The sequence below is a fragment of the Passer montanus genome, unplaced genomic scaffold (assembly GCF_014805655.1).
Source record: "Passer montanus isolate IOZ18808 unplaced genomic scaffold, ASM1480565v1 scaffold78, whole genome shotgun sequence".
Classification (NCBI taxonomy): domain Eukaryota; kingdom Metazoa; phylum Chordata; class Aves; order Passeriformes; family Passeridae; genus Passer; species Passer montanus.
Window position 1 is genome coordinate 1,701,398 of NW_024373034.1, and position 18,345 is coordinate 1,719,742.

Below are 18,345 nucleotides of genomic sequence, written 5' to 3' on the forward strand. Positions count from 1 at the left end.
TGATCCCTTTAAAGCAAAGTGTTAATAACCATGTGAATCAGGACTGTTCATTGCCTGTCTTCTCATTGGAAGAAATACTCTTATACAGAGCACAGAAATCAAGATCTAATTCCAGTGTAGGGGCACAGGGATTCAAAGACTGGGACATTGACTTTATCTGAATCCAGTCATAATGATTCCTTTGCACTGACTCAGATTCAAGTGCACCTTGGGCATAGACTCCTCTCTTCTGGAAAATATACAACATTTTGAAATTTTTTTAATCTCTCATAAGGATAGAGCCAGAGATAATTCTACTGTAAAGTAGCCTACCTGAAGATAATGGCATTATAATGATTTGTAACAGCTGATTTTAGAATCCTGATTTAAGATTGTTGGTGTGCTCACCTTGCTGGAAGGGGAAATATTTCCATATTGGAAAGGGAAAGATGTTATGCTGTTACAGGTTGGAGCAGGGAGAGGTTTATAGCTGAGCTATAGAAGTAGGGAAGGTTTTGGAGATTTAGGCAAACATAAGCATGTCATGATGAGCAGACTTTTCACACTGACAGAAACCCCCACCAATCCTCCTTGTCAATTTTATCCTGTTTTGCATTTCATTTAACAGGGCATTGCTGGGAATGATGGCAAAGATGGCAAACCAGGATCTCTGGGGGAGCCGGTAATGTAATTTAAAACTGTTTTGCTCAGTCAATCAGAAGCTGCATCCAGTTGTTGTTTATGAAGCTGCCTATCTATGGACTCCTTAGGGGAAACAAGGAGCCTGTTTGCACATCTGTTTTTAACACCAGAAGAACTGTATTGTCTTGAGCGATTTATAGGCATGACACATGAGCAATCTTGAAAAGAAACTGGGTTCTTTTACTTTTACAACTACCATAAATACACTAAAACTTAGTGACTCCACTTTTACAGCTGTCTTAAACACTGCAGAGAAAGAAGGTTGTCTTGTAACATTAAGCCTAGTGATCTATCTTTTTGATATAAGTTTATGGGGCATAAAAAGTTTAGAGGAGGAGTCTTTAAAGAAGCTTTTTTCTGGATTGCCCTGAGACAGTTCTGTTGCCCAGAATTAGAAGGTTTATATTTGATTTTTTCTACTTCGTCTTTACTTGCATTTGCTGAGGGGAAAAAAGCTGAACCATGAAGTTGTCAGCTAAAAAGCAATGTTAGTAAATTTGGCAGTGAATGTTATTTCTTGGCAACTGTGTGTGTTACATGAAGAATGTGCTTCAAGTATCGGGCATTGCCAGCCTCTTTCTGTGACTGTCAAATGGGACTTAGTGGTTCTGGGAACAGCCAAGTTCCCAGGCATTAGGACAGCTGTTAAGTAGAGGAGTGCCTGTCACAGAAGCTGCAGATAGTTTGTGTTTGCACCAAACCACTCCATTTCTATGTGCAGATGCTGATTTTGCATGTGCTGTGTAGGTATTGGTGCAGCTCTGACACTGCAAACGTGCACCAGCCCAGAGCTGTAAAATGCCTCAGGACCTCAGAATGCAGGTGACAGTGCAGGTCGAGCTGTGTTTGGGAATGTCTGTCCCTGCTGTTCTCCCTGCAAACCCAGACTCTGCTGGACAAACCCTGGGCACTCAGAGTTCTCAGTGATGTTATGTGTAAGGGAGAGGAGTGGGAAGTTTCCAGCAGCAGTGGGGTGGACCTGGGGCTCTGTCTAACACAAGCATTATTGTTTCCTACAGGGAAAGCCTGGAGAACAAGGGCTCCCAGGCCGGGAGGGTGCCAGAGGATTGCCGGTGGGTGCTGCTCTGGAGGGTTCCACCCACTCAACCCCCTGTACTATAGTCAGGGAGCATTTCTTGGACAAATGAGATTCTTTACTGATGCAAACACATAACCAGTCCTGGCATTGTGACTAAATAAAACATGTAAATAAGCAACAACAATAGAACACAGACATTTCTGAATCCTTCACATGTGGAGAAGAGTAAATCCCTTATCTAGAAATTAAGGCATGTAACCTCATGACACCCCTCCACCAGAAGTCACAGCTGTAGCCCTTGTGTTCTGTTACAGGTCCTCTGAAAGAGTGGGGACAGTAAAGTTTAGGGTTAAATAATGTATTGGCTGGACACACCAAGGATACACAGAGCACAGCCTTGGTTTTACAGCTTTAGGAGCTATGGAAAACTTTTCCTGTGATGTGGCCCTACCTAATTACTCCCTGGAACACAGCTGCTCCATGCTGACTAGTCCCCAGTAACTTTAGGCAAAAGTGGAAAGGCTATTAAATTAACATTGAAGCTAGAGTTTTCTTAGTGTTTCCTGCATTGGGGTGATGGATAATTATTTATTTCATTGCCTTGTGTAGGGTTTCAAAGGACAGAGAGGAGATACAGGTCCCCCAGGTCCCCGGGTAAGTAACAGGTACCTCATGCACAATCCTTTGGAGAAAGATTGTGGGAATTGAAATTGCCTTTTCTGAGGTAGTAGGTAAAAATTATGACAGTGTTTCATGTGGCTGTTTTCAACTATGGGCCACATCTATGGCACAGAAATGACAGCAGCTGTCTTCATTCCCTCTGCTGAACTTCTGATTCTGGGGAAGGTGAGGCAGCTGGTGGAGCTGAATCCTCTGATGCTCCCTTTGAGATACTCCGTTGTGAGTAAATCTCAAGGATGCCTCCATACCACATCCTTCTGGTAAAAGTGCTGGCAAAGTGAGGACCCCTACTGCACTTGTTGGATAAGTGCTAGCTCTCCTCCACAAATGCTGAAGTGCAAAATAAGTTCAAGTACAAAACTTACAGAAAAGTGAATAGAAATGTCCCTTTGATTTAGTTTCTTGTGGGTCATAAAACTCAAACCTCAAATCCTGCATGAAAAGTTGTTCTCCACTCTGTTTGGAGCTCCTTGGTGTAAAAGGGGGAATACAAAACTGAATGTTCTTCCACCTAATCCTGCCTTTTTTACAGGGAAATAAAATTCTCTGCTTTCAGAAGCTCATGTGAAAAATCCAGTGCTGGAGATCCTCATCTCTTCCTCATTATGATAGCTTCTGTATCATGAATGTATTGGTGGTTTTCAGTGCCTTCAGTAGCAGTAGCAAATAATTTGCTGGAAAGCAGAGCACTGCCTTGTGCATCACTTACAGGAGATGTTTCTGAGTTATTTTTATAAGCTGCATGTCATATAAGATGAACGAGCCTCTTGCTGGCTTTAAAAAAATTTTCACTGAGCTCAGTCACACATTGCAGAAACCCCATACCACTTATACTGGTGATGCTGGTCTGAATTTGACCTTGAGCTGATCTCTTCCCTTTTTGCTGAATTGCAGGGGGAGCCAGGTGTGACGGGTCCTGCTGGTCGTGAGGGGCCACCAGGGAAGGATGTAAGTGCACCATTTCAAGCAGAAATGAATCTCCTTCTCCCTGACAAATGAAAATTTTAATTCACAGTGACCCTGACCTGAAACAGCTGCAGAAACTCCAATAAAGGGTGAATTACTGCAGGGAATGATTTGTGCAAAGATCATTAGGGGAAACAAAGAATTAGAGGGCCTTTGTCACTGCTCTGCTGCTGGCACTAAAATGTCAGATATGTCTTTGGATAAGCAGAGAAAGCAGCATTGTGTGAAAGTCAGGCTGTGCTTGGTAGCCGTGGACCTCTCTTCTGGCACCCATCTCTGAGCAGTGCTCCTCTCTGCGGGTCCCAGCAGGCCAGGCTCTGTCACGCTTCCTCTGCCACAGCTCTACCTGACTGACTGTGTTGCTCCACTGAAGTCTGTGAAATACCTGTGGAATAAGTTGCTGCTGCTCAGAGGAAAGAAAGATGGTACAAACAGTTCCTCTGGCATGACTAGTGTCAAGTGCAGTCATATAACAGAGTCCTGGGAGGGCGCAGCTGACGTGGGATCCTGCAGCAGCTGCTGAGCAGTGTTCCAAGCAGCTGGTGTGCCACTGCCATGGGACCTGGAGAAGTGACTTCTCGTTTGCACCCCTTCGTGTCACTGGAAACTGGTGTGCTGTAAATGGTACCCTACAAAGCAAAATGTAGGGCAGACCAAAAGGAACCCCTCGGAGGAGATGGAGGCAGCTCTGAAGCCTCCCTGGAGAGAGAATAGGCTTGTCAATTCTTGAGAAATTTCAGAGACTCTCTGTCCCTAAGAAATACAGCTTTATAGTTGTGTTCAAGGGTCCCAGGACAATTTCAGAAGGCTGATTTATTATATTATATTAAAATGCTATACTAAAACTATACTAAAAAGAATAGAGAGAAAGGATCCAGTGACTCTCAAGAAAGGAATGAATGGAATAGAATGGAATGATAACAAAAGCTCGTGACTCTCAGAGGCTTTGACACAGCTGGATCTTTGATTGGTTATTAAGTAGAAACAACTCACATGGACCAATCAAAGATGCACCTGTTGGTAAACAACATCCAGACCACAGCCATCAGATAGTTACTGTTTACATTTCTTTCTGAGGCTTTTCAGCTAGAATAGGAGAAAAATCCTAGCAAATGATTTTCATAAAAATATAATGGTGACACAGCTTTAAGATAATCTGATAATAGCCTGATAGAAATGGTTTCTGCCTGTAATCAGGTTGCATTTAGTGGTAGGTGTTTAAAATTCAGTGGGTTGATCTTCCTCATAAATAACTGAAAGAGGGCAGTGAGATTCCTTTAATCCTGTTTTGCCTAATATGTGAACAGTGTAATTTAGCAGGAACATCTTAAAATGTTTGTTCACTTGACTCCATGTCAGCTCTTTCTCAGTCATCATAATACTTTTTTTCCTTTCAGGGGGATCCTGGTCCCATAGGGCCACAGGGCCCTCGAGGACTCCGAGGGCAGCCGGTGAGTTCTCTCTCCTGACAAGCCATTTCTAGAGGTCCATAATAGTTCATAGAATGGTTTGGATTGGAAGGAATGTTAAAGATAATGTAGTTCTAACCCCTTGCCCTGGAAAGGGATGTCACCCACTCGACCAGCTTGCTCAGAGCCCCATCCAGTCTGGCCTTGAAAACTTCCAGGGAATGGGGTGTTACGTGTTGTGGGAATGTTCTGCGATCCAGAACTCTGACTTGAAAGAAGAGAGTTTAGGAAGATTCAGACAATGTTTGATTAAAACACTTTGCCTTTCAGAAAAACAAATAAGAATAATATTACTAGAAACTAATGAAGACTTATAAGAGTGCAAGTGACCGATGTTTGCTGACACAGTGGGAAGAACAGTTCAATGGATTCTGTCAGGATGCAGAGTCAGAAATACTCATATTTCAGTCCTGCCTCTGGGATCCTACTCACTTCTCACATGGTCTCAGTTTTCAAAAATAGACACTCATTGTGAGTGCCCAGGCTGAGTTTTGTGGAGTCCAGTTGTGATACTATTCATCTGTACTATTTTATTACAGCTTCAGTGGAGAAATAGAAATCTAGTTGACACTTCAAAAAGTCCCTTTTGGGTTGGCTCAGAAATTACTTGTATTAATTTCACAGGGTTTAAAATTCTCTTAGAAATTAATCCTTATCAAATCTGTATCGATATCTCTGTTGCAGAACCAAGGCACATATTTAGTATGTTGCAATGAGTGGGTTCCTTTCCTTCTTGGATGATCTGGTAGTGAAACAGATTCCAGAGAATGATCAGGGGGGAAATGCTGATTCAGCAATGCAAGGAGCTGGAGCAGCAGGTGCCTGCAAACTGGAGGGGTTGGGGTTTAGATTAGACTGCAAGAACATAAGGAGACCTCCTGTGTCTACCTCATAATTTATCTCATTACTCCTGTGCTGCTGGCATCACTCACTATTGTGTCATGCCCCTGCGCAACAGTAGCAGTGAGTAAAAATATTTGAAAATATAAAAATTATCATAACTCCAGGCCATATTCTTCTTTACAGAAGAGTTACTTGTATGTTGGAGGGAAAAATACCAGTTTCTCTTGTTCTTCCTTTTCTTTGTTTTTTATCTAAAAAGGAGTATGAGGCATGATTTTGAATATTGACAATACAAGGGCTTGTCTTTATGGTCAACTCTAATGAGGGGAAAGACTCTGCATGTTGAGTTGAGAGGAGTGCAAAACTTCATCTCACCAAACTTTGTGGATGATTAGCTCATCTGCTCTCTTAAGGAACAGTGAGAAACAGGTCCTTTTAAAGGATGATTTGGCTCAATTCTGAATTGTCTGGTATCAGGTAAGTATCAAGTCTTAGAACAAGTGTTTCTCTCCATTCCCCGAAAAAGGGGAAGCTTGAGATGATTTTAAGAGTCTTGTCTGAGCAATGGTGACCTGGAGCAGCCAGGGGAGGTGGCTCCATCCATCCAGAAGGATGCTGCATATGATAAGGACAAGGGTGCAGGGAAGGAGAAGTGCTGGTTTGGTTCTCCAGGTCTGCGGATTTGGGTCTACATATTGATTTTTTTTCCTGAGATCAGCCATGCAATCAGGGACACAGAAGCTGTGAGGTCAGTTGGAAATAAGATACTTCACAGTCTGTCAGGAGAGGACACTGAACAATGCTAAAGAAATCCCTGCTGGTGCAGGCGTAGCTGAATATTTCTAGTTTTAGCATGCATTACATCACTAACCTTTTTTCTTTTGACACAGGGCAAAAATGGAGTGCCTGGATCTGCAGGAGAACCTGGCCCAGCTGGTATGCCAGTAAGTACCACAAAGGGACACTGGTGCAGCCAGGAGAGGTGACTGATGAAGTGTAGGTGGAGTGGATTAGTGTAGCTGGTTACCATCCCTGAGGTTTCCATGTCTGAAGTGGGGTGATCTGAAAATCAGTAGCTGGCCACAATTTTGAAGGGTGTTTGGCTCTGTTCCTGGAATTGAGATGCTAGCTGGGTCATCACTTTTCCCAGTGAAAGTTAAGTGTTCACAGCAAATGGAAATGATTGATTGCCTAGCATGGGAAAAAGATTGGCATGCCTCATCTTCACCAGTAGATTTAATTTTGCAAAGCAGAGAGCATGCAGCCAGCAGAGAGTTGTCACAAGGAAGGAGAGGGCCTCGGGGAGTTGGCAGGCAGCCATTGAGGAATAGTGGCAGCAGAAAAATCCTCACAGGCACTTGAGGGAAGAGCAGACAGCGGGCAGTAAACCAGGATCAGGAAGCATAATGAAACTCCCCTGAGGCCATCCTGTGAGGAAGAGCAGCTTAGAAATGAAGAGCTGTAAGAAGGACAGTGAGGAGATGGTGGTTTAGTTGGTTTTTTGTGCTTTTTCCTCTGTTCTGCTGCTGAAAATTGTCCAGATTTCAGCAAATCCTTGCAAATATTCCTTTGTGCCCAGTAGCATCTATCACAATGCAGAGCTCTTCTCTCTCTTTGCCCATGGAGACAATACAGCTTGCTGAACTGTGGGATTAACAGGAAAACAAAGGCAGAGCAGGAGGAATGTGAAAAGCTGTCTTCTCTCTCTTTGCCCATGGAGACAGTACAGCTTGCTGAGCTGGTCTATGGGATTAACAGGAAAACAAAGGCAGAGCAGGTGGAATGTGAAAAGCTGCAGCAGGACTTCACTCTTTGTGGCTCTTTGAGACCTTTGCAAAGTCATAAAGCCACCCCAGCCTTGACACAGATTTGTGCCCTGATCAAACATCTGCAGGGATGTCTCAGAGAAGCAAATACCACAGAATCTCAGAATCACCAGGTTGGAAGAGACCTACAAGATCATTGACTCCATCCCATGCCCTTACACCTCAACTAAACCATGGCACCAAGTGCCACATCCAGTCTTTTTTTTAACATTCAGGGATAGTAACTCCAACCCCTCCCTGGGCAGATAATTCCAGTACTTGATCACTCTTTCTGTAAAGAAATAATATCCAAATACCCAACCCGTATTTCCCTTGATGCAGCTTGAGACTGTGTCCTCTGGTTCTCTCAATTGCTGCCTGGAAAAAGAGACCAATGCCCACCTGGCTACAACCACCTTTCAGGGAGCTGTAGAGAGTGACAAGGTCACCTCTGAGTCTCCTTTTCTCCAGGCTGAACACCCCCAGCTCCCTCAGTTGTTCCTCACAGGATTTGTGTTCCAATCCCCTCACCAGCCTTGTAGCCCTTCTCTGGACATGCTCAAGCATCTCAACATCCTTCCCAAACTGAGGGGCCAGAACTGGATACCACCTTTCTGTGTGGGAAGGTGGGACAGGGTGCTGCAGTCTGAGAGCCCTTCTGTGTCAAAAAACAAGTGGCACAGGCTTTTTGTCCTTGACATAAGCTCTTCTTACCTTCCTGAGACTGTTGCCATTGCTTCTTGCCCTGTGGGTCCTTGCTCTTGCCTTTTCAGACTTATTTTCTTATTTTCTTTACACCCACCCCTGTTCCCAATTCCTGTCACTGCTTTTTTACCTTCTGGGTCCTTATCAGGTCACTGTGGCTTCAGGATGCCTTGTGCATGCCAAGTGGGGATTATTATTTTAATCATCATAGTGTTATCACAGTACCTATGTGATGTGACCCAGGGACTCACAGGCAGCTTCCTGCACAAACAGCACCACAGCAGCCTTTGCTTCAGAGGATTTAGAGTCCAAAAATAACATAGGAGATTGAAAAAGGATAAAGTCAGATGGATGAGGAAGGGGAAACGATGAGACAGTGTTGGTCAGCAGAACAGACAGTCATCTCATCATTATCATTCTCTGTTATTAAAATGAATCCTCTCCTTTTCATAAAGGTTATTATGGGAAATGTCTCTCCTTGTGCTGTACATAAATCCATTTATTTTGAAATGCATTAATTTCCTTCACAGTGTGGTGTGACAAGCCAATATTTTATATTTCTATTCTGAAAAAAAGGAAGGTGAGGAAGGTTATCATGGCAATAAGGATTTTTTTTCCACCTTCACCACTGCTGACTTGTAACCACAAGGTACAAACTGCCAGGAGCCTTTTCCTTTTGTATTTGCTGTTTGACAGTGCCCATCACAGTTCACATTTCCTCATGCTTAAGCCCACACAGAGCAATACAATCCAGCCCCAGAAATCTTCAGGGTAACTTACACACCCCAAATCCATGTGCTTTGTGCCTGATAGGCTCATTGGTGCTCACTTTGCATGGCTTTTACTCTAAGAAGAAAAAGGGCTGTGTTCTGAACTGGAAAAGTAGGGGACAAAGTTCTGAAAGTAAAGGTTAAACTAAGAGTTAAAACCACATCAGAAGCATGCACGAGACAGTTCTGTATCATGAACTGTCATTTCAACTTCCCTGATCTGCAAGGAAAAAGGGACAGTTTGACAGAATATCACAAGAGATAAGTGAAAGAGACATAAATTGAACCTAGAAGTAAAGGCAAAGGAGAAGCCCTGTAGCTGTCTGTTGGTTGTAATCTTGGATTTGAGCAGTATGACCACCTGCACTGCTTTCCTGTCATCACCCATCACAGCATTTCCACTCTCAACACCCCCTTATAAACTTACACCACAACACCCATGGAACACACCTCCTGCCCCTGCCATAATTGTCCCTTTTCATCTTCTCCCAGCAACCCTGCATAGCTTATTAATAAGGTAACCACAGTGCCTGCAACCTGCTTTTCTAAAATACTTCCTTCTTCCTTGTCAGTTTTGTGAATCCTGCTGCTAAAATGAAATTTCCCAGTTCCAGTGTATCCGTAAATAAATGCTCTGGGAAAGAGGTGTTGGGGAAAGGTCTGCTAGTGTCTGTCTCATTTCTGTCCTAAGGGTCCGAAAGGAAATAAAGGAGAAACAGGCAGCCCAGGACTCCCTGGCTTTATAGGACCCCGAGGACCACCTGTAAGTATGTCTGGGGATGGATTACATCCTCTCTTTACCTGCTTTTAAAGGTTAGACAGGATAGAAGGTCATCTTCAGTTAGGTTAAAAAAAAAGCATAAACAGGATATCTAACAAATCCAGAAGCCATATAATTTTACTTCTAAAGGAAACTGGACTGCAAAAATAGCATTTTTCATATGGATGAGCAACCATAATCTCATGTATGGAGCTGGTACCTGCCACTCAGCCCTGATAATGTGTGCATTAATGAGACTGCTTCAATAGTCTTCTTAATACAAGTATGGGGTATTTAAGTTCTCAGACTACTCCTCTGCATGAACCTTAGATGGACTGAATAGGGAAATTGTGAGTGCTGATAATAATACAGGTATTTCTGATATTTGCTATTCTGAAAGAAATTCCTTTGTTGCCAGGAACAGAGGTACATTGCAATTAAAGCATTCATGTATCTCCCAAAGTGATCTAAAATAATAAATAATAAACCTATACCCATGACATTATCACAGCCTCAGAATTCAATATCTTTGCAAGGTGAGTAAAAGATACTAAATTCCACTGGAAGGATGGAAAAAGTGAATGCTGGGTAATTTTTTTTTTATTTTATTTCTAGATTTGTTGTGACAAAAATTGATAATTTAAAAGATTGTTGAGTGTCTCTAGCAGAGCTGAATCTTCCAGAGGATGGTTCTTTTTTCCTTCTGTATATTTTAATATTTAATTTTATAATTCGAAACAGAGTTTTTGGATGAAAAGAGAAGAAATAAATACTTCTCTGGACAATTAATTTTAAGCAGCAAACATAGTGGCCATTTAAAACTGCAGTGGGCCTAAGGAAAACTCAAGTTAGTTTAAGTCAGCCTAATTTGGATCACACATTTCTGATTAGTTCCATTCCTCATGGATACATATATGGATGCTAACACAGCTGAAGATATTATGCTTCCAGGGGAAAACAGCATATTACAAATATGATCATGTGTGTTGGCTGCAAACAGACTTAGAAAGATTATTTTTTCTATACATTATATAGAAAAATATATATATTTTATATATTATATGGGAAAGTGGCCAGAATTTCAGCAACAACTAGTTTAGTGTTCATTTTGCTTTACCTGCAGTGCAGGACTGCACTGATATTTTTTTTCATTGAAACACTAAAATGGAAACTATATTGTCTAATTATCACATTATAAATTTAAAATTAAATAGATATGTATAAATAATTCTACAAGGGTACTTATTCAAATTAAGGTTATTTAATACAGTTCTGAAAGACAGGTGAGCACTTAGGCTTAAAATTCCTTAAACCTCTGTATGTGTTTTTCCAGCTGGTGTAATACAAGATGGTACTTCTACCGACAAAATTTACTTCACTTACATTTTCAGATACTTATGGGTATATTGCTGGTGCTCCTTAAGTTAAACAAGACCATATAAAGTGTATGAAGCTTTTGGAATTTGTTAGTAAGTAAAAGGAACAAAATGTATTGAAAGCAGGAGCACACCTCCAGTGAAACATCTGCCCTCAGCTGGTTTGTTAGAAATTACTTCCTGTTATGTTTACATGGGATGCAAATTCACTAAAAAATGCTTTCCAAATAGCAGGATGTATCTATCCAGGAATGACCAATAGCAGTAAGATAAGGATAAATCATGCAAACCTGCTGTTGTGTAGAAGAAAACTTGTGTTGTTAACACAAAGTAACATTTATGGTTATTAGGTGGAGTCTTTCTTCCAGCTCCTCCAGTGTGATGCTAAATCCATTTTCTGTGTTTTTTAGGGAGAACCAGGAGAGAAAGGTCCTCCTGGGAAAGAGGTAAGTTAAATTCACAGTTGTTTCAATATAAGACCAGAGTCACAGGGAAAAAAATCATCGAGGGTGTTACCAGGGTTGCAACAAATTGGGTTTTTTTCATAGAATGGCTTGGGTTGGAAGGGATCTTAAATATCATCTATTTCTACCCACCCTGCCAGGGGCAGAGACATCTCTCTCTCTAGACCAGGTTGCTCAGAACCCCATTCAACCTGATTTTGAACTGTTCCAGAGATGAGACATTCACAACTTCTCTGGACAGCCTGTTCCAGTGTCTCACCCCTCTCACAGTGAAAAATTTCTACCAAATATCACCCTCTCTGATTGTGACACCATTTACTCTTGTCCTATCACTACAGTCCCTGACAAATAGTTCGTCCCCATTTTTATTATAAATCTCCTTTTAGTACTGGAAGGGACTCAAAGGTTCCCCCAGAACCTTCTCTCCTTCAGGCCGAGTAACCCCAGCTTTCTCAGCCTGAATCCATAGAAGAGCTGCTCCAGCCCTCTGGGCATATTTGTGGCTTCATTTGAGCTTACTCTAACAAGTTCATGGCTTTGCTTATATTCTGGCACCACAACTGGACACAGCACTCCAGGTGGGCTCTCACCAAAGGGGAGTGAAGGGAGGGAATCCCCCTCCTCAACCTGCTTGTCCTGTGGTTGGGGTTTTTTGTTTGTTGTTTTTTGGTTTTGGTTTTTTTTTTTTTTCCTTTAATTGCTGATAACTGAGAGCAAAAGAGAAAGGTCTCAGGAAACTGTGGGGTTGTCATGGAAATAAATATTCCTGAGGTCACAGGAATCATTACAAAGGCATACGTTTCATTATTTACTCTTATTATGGATGGTTCTTTTATGTTTACCTTTATTTTGTTGCAGGGCACACCAGGGAAACAGGGTGCAATTGGCTCCAAAGGAGAGAGGGTAAGTTGGAGAACATTACCAGTTATTTCATTATGTTGAAATAAAGAAAGCTATTTTGAGTTAGGGCCTGGGGGCAGAGGTCATTCAAAAGTGAAGCCAGTGTTTCCAGTCCTCTCTTTAATCATTCTCCATCAGAACAATTTATAGTTCATTTGTAATGCACCAGATGTTGCACTCAGCAACTTTGCCAGCTCAGCTGTGAGTGTTTCTCTGTGTTTGGAAATCAGAAGCTTGCTTCTTATTTTGTGGTAATAATGTCCTTCTCTTCACTTAGGGCGAACCTGGCATCAAAGGTGAAAAAGGCCTTCGAGGAGAAAAGGGTCCTCCGGGTGATCCCGGGATACCTGGTCATAAGGGCCATCCAGGACTGATGGGTCCCCATGGGCCTCCAGGAGACACTGGGCAAGTTGGACCTCCCGGTCCTCCGGGGCAGCCAGGATTTCCAGGACCAAGGGTAAGGTTGCCAGAGAAAGGCTTTGTACAGTAATCTTGCTGCCACAGGGATTGGAAAAGTGCCTCAGAGTACATTGAGGATGACAGAAACTGGAGCAGGAGTGTGTTTTAACAGGGAGGCAGTGCTTTTAGCTCTTAATACCCATAAAGGGGAGCTGTAGCACGTCTCAGGAATCATGGAATCATAGAGTGGTTTGGGTTAGAAGAAGCCTTGAAGACCATCTAGTTCCACCACCCTGCCATGGACAGGGACACCTTCCACTAGACCAGGTTGCTCCAAGCTGTGTCCAACCTAGCCTTGGACATTTCCATGGATGGAAGTTGGGAAAGGCTTGTGTGGGTGCTGACTTGCACTTCAGGGGAGCTAAATAATCCAGACCCATAGTCAGTGTGGCTGGTTGCTGGCACCTTTTACCCCTAAATACCTAAATCGGGTCCTGTGATGTTGGCCGTGGCACTGGAGTGTAAAAAAAGATTCTTTCTATAAGAGCAATAATGTGTAGCACTTCATACAGAGGACTAACACCTTCTTCTGCTGCTGGTTGTTGCGAGAGAAAATATGCTGAGCCGTGGAAAGGTCACTGCTCTATTCCTGGAAGTCCTGTAGTCAGCTCATCAGAATTCATGAAATACTATTTTTGTTTAATATTCTCCCTCTTTTTTTTTTTCTTCCCCCATGCTGGGAAACAATCTCACTACTGAGAATGCCTGAGGGTGGTTTATGTTGCAGAATGAGAAAAACTACCAACAGTAGTGAAGCTACTGTGCCCATCCTGAGGATAAATTGGAGATCATCTCAGAGGAAAATAAACAGAGAATAATCTCTGATGTAAAAACTGACTAAATTTTAAACAAAGCATTTCTTTGTGTGTGAAATCAAGTGATGATTATGGAAACTTAATTTAACTAATAGGGTTAAAACTTGAAAAGATAATTTGTAAGCCTTTAAATATGCTCTGCAATTATGTTTACTTAGTGGGATATACACTAAGAGCCATCAAAAGTGCTTAGTACTTAATGATAAAATTGTTTCTTTTGTCACCAGTGACACATCTTTTTCTCATGCAAAATTTGTGTCAGGAAGGAGGCAGTAAATGGACCAACTCTGTATTTATCAGCAGTGCTGTTGATTAAAATTGAAATGTCACTTAGCTATTTAATAAGATCTCATTTTTTAATGAAGAATAACTTCTGACTCAGAAGAGCTCACTAGGTTTTCTTAAACACAGAGAACACAAACTGCATCCTTGTATGTTAAAAGAGTAAGTGTGAGGGAAAAGCAACACTTTTGCAAGCAGTTGATACACAAATGAATGCCGTCTTTAGGTTGATCAGAAATATTTTTAAAACTGACAGGAATTCAAAGAACGATTTTAGCCAAAATAAATGAAAAATGTGTTTCAAGTGGAACATCTCGCTTTCTGATTTATAAAAGAAAATACTTGATCTTTCTGCTTGAAAGTGGTTTATTGTTTAAGGGTAGCTACAATTTTCTTTTGAGTTCTTGCAAAGACAGGAGCCTGGCAACCCTAATACCTGTTTTTTTTATTATTATTTATTTGGAAAACTACAATCTAAAAGTTCTTCCTATCAAAAATGCTTTCATAATTTTTTTAGTTCCATCATCCAGAGTGATTATTATTTACTTGGAAAACTACAATCTAAAAGTTCTTCCACCTATCAAAAATGCTTTCATAATTTTTTTAGTTCCATCATCCAGAGTGGTAGTTCACATTACTTTGAGTTTTTACAGCTATTACAGCTGTACAACAACAGCAGCACAAAAGAATTAAGAGAAAGGATAAAAGATACTGTGCCTTGGGAGCTGGGTAGGGGGCCATGGCCAGACAGCCACATGCCCTGTCTCCCTTCAACAGTCTGAAATCAGAGAAAACCTTGTACTGGTTTGGAAGAATAGGTATCATATGCATAAACTGGCTTCTGTTTCCTGAGATAAGGCCTGTTGGCAGGGGATACATCCAATATGAGTGTTTTCAGGAAGTCCAGATAGCCAGCATTAGAACCTTTGGGGCACATGTATTATCTGCAAGGAAACATGCCATGATGAAAAAGAACATAGGATATCTACTGTGATCTGGTAGGGGAGAGATGCTTCCTCATGTGACTTCTACAACTTATCCTGTGAGTGCATAGGAAGGAGATTTTCTTAAGGATGGTGATGGGAACAGTGCTGAAACTGGTGCCCTCAGACCAGGCTCCCTGTTTAAACCATTGACCCATGGTTTGGCAGAAGACTGAAAACTGAGAATGCCTTTGACTCTGTCCCCACAGCACATTCCTGGAAAAGCTGTCAGCCCAGGGCTTGGGCACGGGCACTCTTGGCTGGCTTAAGAACTGTCAGGATGGCTGTGTTTAGAGAGTGGAGGGGAACGGAGCTGCAATGAGTTGGCATCTGGTGGTGTCCCCTGTGCCCTGTCCTGTTCAATGTCTGTCCTACTGATGTGCATAAGGACATTGAGGGTACCCAAAGCTGTAAATTTGTGATGACACCAAGGCGGGTGGAGTAGGAAGAATGGTAGGAAGGCTCTCTTGGGGGAATGTAGACAGGCTGGATAGATGATGTGAGGCCAGTGGAATGAGGTTCAAGAGGAGCCAGGCCTCGGTGCTGCCCTTGTGTCCCAACAAGGCCCTGCAGTGCCCAGGCTGAAGCACAGTGGCTGGAAGCCTGCCCAGTGGGAAAGGCCCTGGGGATGCTGCTGAGAGAGGCTGACCGTGAGCCGGCGCTTTCCAAGCTGGGCAAGTAGCTCAGTGGCATCCTGGCCTTCTGTGTCAGCACTAGTGTGGCCAGAGAGGTGATTGTGCCACTGTGCTGGGGGCACTGGTGAGGCCACACCTTGAGTGTTGTGTGACCCTGTTAAGATGCAATTAGTGAGAGATGCTGATGCCCCAGTTAAGGTGCCAAGGAGACCATCTACCAAAGTTAACAATGGGGATTTTATTTAACAATGAATGTGGGGTAGAGAGATAGGAAAGACAAGGGCGAGACAAAAAGAAGGGGAAAAGATGGGGTGAGGGAGAGATTGAAGAGAAGACAATCTGAGACACTTGGCTCCAGCAGCGTCCTCTCAGTCCTTTCTCATGCTGAGTTTCTCTGTGCTTCGGGTCACAGTAGTTTTTTGGAAGTGTTGGCATTCCAGGGCCAGCACCTTTCTCCATTCCATATTGGGGCATCCAGGGAGGCATGTTCTTATTTTCCATGTGAAAGGACGATGGGCATGCCTTCCTTTGCCTTCAATGCTGAGGTCCAAGGAGCATTCCTCAGCTCCTAATGCAGCCTGAGGAATGCAGCCGTCACTGCAGACTGGGCCTGGAGTCAGCTTCTGTGGGATTCTACAGGGCAGCGCTGTCATCCTTCCTCAGCCTGATCTCTCCAGTTTTGCTGCAACCTTGCAGCTGGCTTGGGGGTGAGGGATAAGGGCTGGCAGCAGGACCTACCTTTGAAAAAGTGTTGCCGGTGGGTGAGCAGTCATCTTCAGGAATCCGCCTGGTGCTGGCACTGGGCTCACTCCTCTGGCTGCCGCCTGAGGCAGCTGAAGGAGAACAGCCTGCGCAGAGCCTGCCGGGTCCTCTTGGCCATGGAGCGCCATGGCCGTGGGGCCGGGGGCTGCAGGACTGTGGTTATGCCAGCAGTGGAAGCAGGGACCTGGTGTGCCAGGGGCTGGGCAGGCACCGGGCAAGTGCCAGCCAGCACACCAGCCCCACAGGGCTTTTCCTGGAGAGGGGCGGCCTGGGCACATCCAGCCTCCAAGGCTACAGCTTCAACCTCCTCCACAGTATCAGCAGGCGAGGCACAAACCGCAGACATCTTTGAGTCTTCTGGCAATGCCATGGGGAAAGGCTCACTGTGCCCCTCCTCACAGGGATCACCGTCCAGGGGAGAAGCTGCTGGCTCTGCTCCTTCCTCTTTCAGTAGGATGGACAATTCGCTCTCTGCCTCACTATCCCCCCCTCTGGCAGTGTCTCTGTCAGGGAGCTCTTCTTCCTCCCACTTTGCCAGTAGCTGGTCTAGCCGAGTGTCCCTGGACGGCGCATCCTGGTTGTTAAAGAGAGACCACAGCTCTTCAAAGAGGTCCGGAGGCACGAGCTGTGTGTAGTTTTTGGTCTCCCCTGTAGATTCTTTGGTCCAGCTGCAAAGGCTGTGGTGGACTGAGGGGCTTTCTGCATCCAGGGAGGCAAGGATGTCATCCTCCATCTTCTCCAGCTCCTCTTCCTCGATATTCAGGAAATGCTTCAAAGCATCTTCAGGCCCCGTGCATGGCAGCTTGCCATCATGTGTGGCTTGCTCAGGCAGCTGATGAGTTCCCCTCTCCTCCAAGGACCTTCCAGATGGGGGAGAAGGTGAGAAGCATGAAGTTTCCTCAGGCTCTGACATGGGGAAAAACTCATTGTGCCCCTCATCCCAGGGATCATTCTCCAGGTCTGAAGTTCCTGCCTCTGACTCTTCCTCCTTGAGAGGGGGAAGCGATGTACTCTGTGGGTGGCTGTCCCTGTCTCCTGGAGCCTCTGTTTCTGGGAGTTCTTCTTCATCCCAGTTGTCCTCTGGCTCTTTTGGAGAAGTCTCCCACCCCTGTGGGTTGTCAGACACAGACTGCTGCTCTGGCAGCGGGGCAGGAGACAGGAGCTCAGAGGAGTTTCCAGAGTCTGTGGTGGAGCCGTTGTTCACCTGGGCCTCTGCATCTGCCTCTTGGCAGAGGCTTGACTGCTCCTGAGTGCTGGTGGACTTGGTGGACCTTTCTTCAAGCAGGCATGGGGCAAGGCGTCTAAATGAGTGCCTGTAGGTTTTGCCACCATGCTCTTCCTGCACCTCAACGAGCTCCTTTGTCTCAGTGTGCTCCAGGTGGTTCCAGGCAGGCTGGGTCCCTGTGCGGAGCGGCAAGCCACCCGCACGTCTCAGGGGTGGCAGGCGCTGGCCCTGCCTTGCCGCTGACCCTTGCCAGAGCCTTTCATCTGAGCTGTCCGGGGAAGGAGTTTCCCTGGCCCCATAAGCAGCCATAGTGCCCCATGGAGAAGGTGGCACTAGGTCTTGGTGCCTGCTGCCTGTGTGGCCTGCGGACCATGCTCTGCCTCCGAGAAAAGACCCAGAGGCTGCTGGGTCTAGTGGCAGAGGGGGCAGCTTGATCCGTGCCGAGGCTGCTCTTGGCAGCTGAGGGCTGAGCTGCCACGGAGGTGTCACTGTCAGTGGAGGGCCGTGGAGTGGCGGCAAGTCTGAGACGGACAATCTTGGTGGCCGTGTGACTGTGCCGCTGAGGGGCAGTGAGTGCCCTCCCTCCAGGCTCTCCTCCTTTGTTCCATATCCTCTGTGTCTCCGTGAAGTGTCCTGTCTGGGGAGCAGTCTGTCCCACTGGAGGGGCGTGACGGTCACCCATGTGACCTCCGCTGCTGCCTGTGGTGGTCTCTGCGGCACCTGTG

At 44.5% G+C, this 18,345-nt stretch overlaps 1 protein-coding gene across 2 annotated transcripts in view; it reads left to right on the forward strand.

Annotated features, from left to right (window-relative positions):
* The window catches only part of COL22A1 (collagen type XXII alpha 1 chain), a 238,530-nt gene that overhangs the window by 207,683 nt on the left and 12,502 nt on the right, over positions 1-18,345 (forward strand). For both annotated transcript variants that reach the window (XM_039731540.1, XM_039731541.1), the window contains exons 52-61: positions 608-661; positions 1,701-1,754; positions 2,330-2,374; positions 3,296-3,349; positions 4,765-4,818; positions 6,570-6,623; positions 9,651-9,722; positions 11,506-11,541; positions 12,418-12,462; positions 12,737-12,916. In XM_039731540.1, coding sequence (XP_039587474.1) covers positions 608-661; positions 1,701-1,754; positions 2,330-2,374; positions 3,296-3,349; positions 4,765-4,818; positions 6,570-6,623; positions 9,651-9,722; positions 11,506-11,541; positions 12,418-12,462; positions 12,737-12,916 — 648 coding nt within the window. The remainder of the gene's footprint in view (positions 1-607; positions 662-1,700; positions 1,755-2,329; positions 2,375-3,295; positions 3,350-4,764; positions 4,819-6,569; positions 6,624-9,650; positions 9,723-11,505; positions 11,542-12,417; positions 12,463-12,736; positions 12,917-18,345) is intronic.